At 39.8% G+C, this 6,881-nt stretch overlaps 2 protein-coding genes across 2 annotated transcripts; both read right to left on the reverse strand.

The window, feature by feature from the left end:
* Positions 1-444: 444 nt before the first annotated feature.
* On the reverse strand, positions 445-1,849 carry Grl62a (Gustatory receptor-like 62a; the record flags this gene model as incomplete). The annotated part of the gene is made up of 2 exons (NM_001144398.1): positions 445-657; positions 713-1,849. 2 exons carry the CDS (start codon positions 1,847-1,849, stop codon positions 445-447), a joined length of 1,350 nt encoding a protein of 449 aa, NP_001137870.1.
* Positions 1,850-1,960: 111 nt separating this feature from the next.
* On the reverse strand, positions 1,961-3,282 carry Grl62b (Gustatory receptor-like 62b; the record flags this gene model as incomplete). Its single annotated transcript, NM_001144399.1, has 2 exons — positions 1,961-2,243; positions 2,296-3,282. The coding sequence occupies 2 exons, from the start codon at positions 3,280-3,282 to the stop codon at positions 1,962-1,964; spliced, it is 1,269 nt and encodes a 422-aa protein (NP_001137871.1). The 3' UTR covers position 1,961.
* Between the last annotated feature and the right edge of the window lie 3,599 nt (positions 3,283-6,881).

Genomic DNA, 6,881 nt, shown 5'->3' on the forward strand with positions numbered 1-6,881 from the left:
TTGATTCTCTTTTTACTGTATCGATATGTTGTGGCCGGTAGTAAATCTGGACTGCGAACAAATTCAATCCAGTTTGGCGCATAAATTACACCTTTTTGGCGCCAACATAAAGGTGCGTATCCCAAAGATACGATGGGCCAAGGCCAATGGAATAACAACAATACGGCTGCCATTTGTTGCTTTTCATTTTATGTTCATAATGGCAAAAGTTTTGAGGGTTGCCTTTTTATGTCTGTGATATTTAAAGAGGCCCGAGGTCAGGTCATTAAAATGGCAGAAAGGTTGGCCATCCGACTTTCTGCTTTGTATTCATTAAGTAATTGAGGGAAAGGTGGAAAGTGGACACAAAGCATCTGGGGTTCTTTTGTGGCATAAATAATTTATATACTAATTTGATTATTATTTAATTGTCATGATGATGAGTTGCGTAAGTTAACTTTATTATTACACCTGTTCGAGGTAGTGCTGTAGATGTCTGAGTTCCACTTGCTGCACAAAGTAGACGATGCCGGCCGTAACTACAAGATTTAAAAGTAGCTTAAAGTGTCCGGCTATAGTATTCAAACTTAAATAAGCGAATTTGTTCCTTCTTAACTTGTAAGTTATAAAACAAATGGATACAGGTTGACGATCACATATAGAGATTCCGGAAAGAAACTGTGGATATAAATATTTATAGGCATATGCAATCTTGTTCATTTTCTGTACAAACCAGTAAATCCAGAATATCCAATTGCTTGAAAGCATGCCCCGTCCAGCAGATTTCGTCCAGAAATTCTTTCATTTCGCAACCGTTTTCATCCGATTTGAAATTCCAGCTTTTTGCCATTAAGGTGGAATATTCCTTCTGTTGAGTGTAAGCTGCAGCAAGTAGCAACATCCACAACGCAAAATGCCAGGATAATATCAGCAAAGGTTTCATCAGCAACTCCTGGAGATTCTGCTGCCTTGAATTTTCCTCGCCCTCCCAAATGGCTTCATCCTCCAGATCTTCCTGGCTCTTCTGTTTCTGCACAAGCTCATCGTAATCATATTTAAGGAACTGCATAAGTTCAGCTATTCGAAAAGGCATCATCCAAAGGAAGTACATGTAGGATACTTTGAAATAGTGACCAGCCAAGATATTTTCACATTTTTGATTGTAGAAAATACTGCGAAGCTGAAACTGATACAGCTTAAGATTCCTTTGCAATCTTAGCATTCCTAGACATTGAAGCCACCCAGCGCTAATCAGATGATATAGAATACGCATCGCCATAATTAGTACAAACAATAATCTAGGTATACCCATCAAGTAATCGAAAATCTGATGCAGTTCGGTCAACGTTACAGTATTGCGTTCGCCAGACGCTTTTGGCCAGTTGAAAAATATAATATCAACTACCATCACAGCTAGTAGAAGTATCAAGAGTAGGCCATGTATGAGGACGTCGTAGGAACATTTCAGGACTAAATGCTTCCCCAGCAGGGATTTTAACTGCTTATACGTCAACTGCGCCTCATTTATCAATTTCCATAGCTCATTCTTGTTGACCAACGAACAGACTAGGGTCAGAAAGATATAAATGCTGGTTAGATTTTCGTTCCATAATTCTATTTCGCTTTTCAGGGTTCTCTTTTCGATTTGTAGTAAATTTACCAGCTTGCTCTCTTTTTGCAATTCATAACTAAATAGCTTGTGTAAGAACAATATCATCGTTATAAAAACGGCAGGTAAAAACCTGCAACAGTTAGCTCTTTGTTGATATACTTGTTGAGAATCACTAAACCTCAGCTGTAGAAGACCAAAAAAATGCAGAGGAAACCGCAGAACTTTGGCTATGTTAACGATGAAGCGAAGTCGAGCCATTTTGAAGAACAACTAAAAGTTTCCACAAAGTGTCATTCATACCATAATTACTCCTCTCTACCATTAGGTAATTGATAATTAAGTTAATGTGGCTCATTTTGCTGTTTACTATTCACTCGAACTCATCATAGAAATAAAAGCGATAGACTTGACTAATTGTTTGGGTAACATTTCCATTGAAATCGTCCTGGGACTCATACTCGTAGTCCTGCGAAGTTGCGTTCTTGTTGAAAAGTAAGCGAACTACAAGCATTAGCAAAAGTTCACGGATATGGGTTTTCAGGCAACTCCTCAGCATAGAAAGAGAAATGCCAAACCTGATAGCTTTAAAGCCAAAAAATGTTAAACATAGTGACTGTTTGGTCAAATGCAGAACGGCACAGTTATTTGAGAACTGAAAATATATGAGTTTTCAAAAATATATACAAACTCTATAAGATACTCACCAGCATTGTTATCACATCCTGTTTGTATTGTACTTTCTCTCGCTTTCGCAAAAATGTCACTCCAAAAGCCTGTGGCAATGTTCTATTCTGCAATAGCCGCCAGGATTTCAATACGAAGTAATTGGGGTCATCTTTAAGACCGATATAACTTTTCTGAAATGTGCGATGTTGCTTTTGCAGGTTCGAAGCAATTATCATAAACAAGCCCAACAAAAGTAGATGTAATATTAGTGAAATTATTTGTGCATTCATTTGAATACCTGAACACTTTAATATTATGCAAATTTTAATGCCTGGCTGGATCATGAAACTGATGATGTGCAGAGCAAAGTATCGGGATACAGTTCGATGAACTCGCCAAATAATGGTTTGCTGCCTCAGCACTCCCTTCAATATTTGCAATCTATCACTTCTCATGTCTTTCGCGAGAAATACATTTAGTGATCTAAAGATACAGCTTAACCAGATGAGATAGTTTCCAAAAAACAGCAGCTCAAAGTGATAAATAAATGCCACGCCGAATATAAATATACTCTGATAAACCGAATAGATTCTGATCTGCCATAGGAGTCGCAGAATGCTCATTATGATTAGTAATAGAGTATAGATACATTCTCTATGGATTTTTGCACACAACCGATCTCCCATTATCATTTGCATTGACTTATGCAGGCCAGCACATTCGTTCAATAGCTTTGTGAGATGTCTTCTCAGGATTAAAAAGTAAATATATAGTGGAACATATAATAGAATCACAAACTGGTCGTAGATCCAACGATGACTGAAGCACAGATACAGCCAACTGGCCAACAAATTAACAACGGCCATTATTTGCACATACAGTTGCTCGTCGCATACAAATTGCCTCAGTTGCTCCGAGTAACCCACGTTATAGAAACCTAAATATAATCCGATCCTTCCAGTCTGATACCACACACAAATCAAGTGGCACAGACAAAATCCCCTGGCAGTTGCGTGTTTCTCCATTTGTGTGGTAACAAACTTCGTTACTGAACTATCACAAAACTATATCGGTAACGGCGGAAAAGTTCATTACATTTCAATTGAATTGGATTGTATTGAGGATGATAATAGATAATCGTTTATATAATTGTTGCTGAGCCAATATCATTTCTTATAGTTCATGGTTACTTATTCAATTAACTTAATACATTAATCAGGGTGAATGTTGCTGTACCAAATGAATGAGTGCGCAGTTGGTTTTCATTATTCCTTTTTAAATATATTTTTTTTACAAGGTTTTGTTCATAAACACGAAGAGCATCCGCCACTATCAATTATATTCCATTGTTAAAATACCTCTCAGAGCTTTTTGCCCCCCGAGAATTACTTGGAAAAAAATAAAGAGAATCATATTTTATGCTCTGTTTATTTGCGGAGTTGCACTCTGGACCGCTTTAACAGTTGACACTCGGATGTGGATGTGGATATGGATGTGGATGTGGATGAGGATGTGGCTATGGATATGGCTATAAAATGGGTGGAGCACTTAAAATGGCATAAAGCCATAAGAGGTCACCTCGTCCCGGTTTCCGAACTTCGCCCCAATCCCTGTTTACCTCTATCTCTGTCTGGCCATTGCCAGCGCACCGGAGCTCATTCTCCCTCCCGTTTGGTTGGTGGCATCTTGGCCGAAGTTTTTTCCTGACTTTTTCATCGCCCGGCAAATGGTTTTACACGCATGTAACTTCCCAGCCCACATGCATATATGAATGCGATGGGGATCTCCATGCCGCAGTACAGGACAGCTTGTGTGGCCGCATATAACAATGGCAAAAAGTGCATGTTTTTATTACAAATTGCAATTGTGAAAAATTTTATACATGGCCGCATCGTTGTCCTCTCGTCGCCGCATCGTGTCACATTCCGGACCTTTCGTTCTGTCCACGAAAAAAGGAACCTAGGGGTACACTCCAAAAATAACAGGGAAAATAAACATATAGCCTTATGATCTTTCCTAATTTATGGGATTTTTAAACCATATGTCGCTTTTGTAAAACTTGTAATATCTTGTAATATTTCTAGTTATTAATATTTGAAACTTGTTGAAATCTTAAGTTAAGAGTGGTAATACTGGTCGGTCTAAGCTGCAAAAGATAGTTAGCTTCACCATTATTTAGTGAAGCTAGATTCAGTTTTTTCATTTTACTCGAAAACTTTTTATACTGCACAAAAGGGTTCGAGACTGGGTGTTGGAAGCGGTTCCTGTGATAGTGTCGCCAAAAATAAACTGCCACATAAAACTCCTACCGCATATCCTGTCTGTGTCCTTGCCACTTGCCAGGCTCCTTTTTTTTTGTTTGCTGCGTGCGGCATGCATAAAGCAAATGAATTTATTTTTCGACTTCCATTTTTTCAATTTAAATGCTTTTTGCCGTCGGCTAGTTGGAGAGTCTTCCGTACTTTTATTTTTTACTCCAACTTTTTATTGGGATTTTTCTTTTTGATTCCACGCTTTAGCCAAACATTTTTTTTGCCGATTTCGTTCAGCTATAAATTTTTGCATATTTTCATTAGTTGTCAGAAATGCTTTTGATGATTTATGCATGTTTTTGACGCTCTTTCGGTTCGCCTTCGTTCCACATGCCCTTTCTGCATTTTTGGAGAACACCCCGGCCAGCGATAAAAAAACAAAACAAACAAACTTATTAAAAATGTAGTTGGTAAGGCAAAGTTTTTAAGCTAATGAAAATTGCTGCATTTGTCGGAATGTTGAGTGTGGACAGCTGCGCACTCGAAAATCCTGTGGATTGAGGATAGAAGATTGAAGCGAACACATTGTAGCAACTTTTGTAGTAAAAACTGTGGCAGGCATTACTCCAATTATGCCAGGGAGGGGCTTAGAAAATTAGAAAAGTCAAAAGCTTTATTAGCAACCATGCTCCTTAAAAATTATAAATTTTTGATGCTAGAACTTTCTAAAAAAAATCCTCCTAAAAGCCAAAAATGGCTCTCCACTTTCCTCCTAAGTTTCGCAGTGAAAGCTCGAATTATATTCCGCTCATTTTCCGCAAAGATGTCTTATTTAACTGCCGTCGTAAATTCGCACATAATGAAGTGGCCGACGGATATCTGCCATCTACTCCGGTTAGGTGTGATGTGGCTCAGACGGCAGCTGCTAACGCTGATTGTGATGTTTTCCAACGCCTACATTCCTGCAGCTTTTCCTCTGCCGACTGACGTCTCTAATGATTGTTTGGCAAACATGCCCGGCTAACTGTCTGCCGTTCTTCCTGCCTTTCTGCCTTTCGTCCTTTCTGCTTCCCTTCGTCAGTTCTGCTAACCCAACAGCCTAGTATCCCGCCATCGGCCAGTCGAAGCTCTTTATTGAATTCCAACGTGGCGCCCATACTGGTCCTTGGCGGCTCTTGGTCCCTGAGTCCTGGGTCCAGGGTCCTTGGGCATCCGTGCCTGGGCCGACATGTACAGGATTTTAAAAATGCCACATAAAAGCGCTGAACGCTGCGACACGAATTCAAAATTGAAATGACAAAGTAAACGGCGAGCGTTGAAAGCTGAGTAGGAAGTAAGTCCACCTGAAGAAATTTGCCTCTAAGATGTCCTGGAAGTTTAGTATGTTTTTTAAAAGATAAAAGATAAAAATGTGCAGTAAGTAAAGGCGATCGAAATGGATTGCCTTGTACTTGGAAAATCCAGTTGCATACTTTCAGTACTTGAAATTTCGCCCAGTGTGGTGTGGTTAGCAGCGTAGAAAAGTCGCCTAAGGAAGGAGCTGCTCGACTTTGACAGTTTTGGGTTATGCTGCGATGAACATGGCCGATATGCTGCCATGCAAATCTCCTTCGCAAGTGGCAAGTGGCTGGGGCAGGTGGAAAGTCGGCGGAGGGTAGTGAGTAAGCAGCGATTGAGACCTGAACAAATTAATCGCCATTCGGGGCTGAACTGAAAGTCAGGTTTGACCGAGTTTACACAATCTGCGCTTTATTTTTTTGTCGCTCTTTGCGAAGGTGGGCTTCTGCGGCGAATTCCCAGTTCGCAAATAAATTAGTTTGCTACGTGAGCGACGCAAATCTGAAGTGGGTCTGACAGCGGTTCGGTAGAATTTTTAAATATTTAAGCGTGTGCAACTTATCGATTTGGGGACTGACTACAGAGTCCGCTAATTGAAGTGGTTTTAGTGTGTGTGGCTATGCCATCAATTATCCGCAGCTCCAGAACGCTTTTTCCTGCTAAAAGCATTTGCCCAGGGAGGATCCAAGTACAAAGCAGAGATACACTCGAACAAATTACAGATAAGTCAGTGGTGGTAGTAATCAATGAAGGCAATCTGAATGAATTAAAGCAGGATGAGGAATCAAGCATTTCATACAATGAGAGTATTGTATAGAAAGTAATAAAGTGGTATTCACGGAAAAATGCTTTCGAGTTTCGAAACACTCACTCAGGCTAAACTGATGTTTTGTTTTATATCGGTGTAACATTCACACATTAGAGCTAAGTACTCACCAAATTGTTATGGCCAACACTCGCATTTTTGCTCCTTTGACTGCACAGGACGACTCGTCCTGTTGCCGTCGATGTCGTTAGTCCAATTAGTTGGAAAC

Source organism: Drosophila melanogaster, chromosome 3L (assembly GCF_000001215.4).
Source record: "Drosophila melanogaster chromosome 3L".
Taxonomy (NCBI): Eukaryota; Metazoa; Arthropoda; class Insecta; order Diptera; family Drosophilidae; genus Drosophila; species Drosophila melanogaster.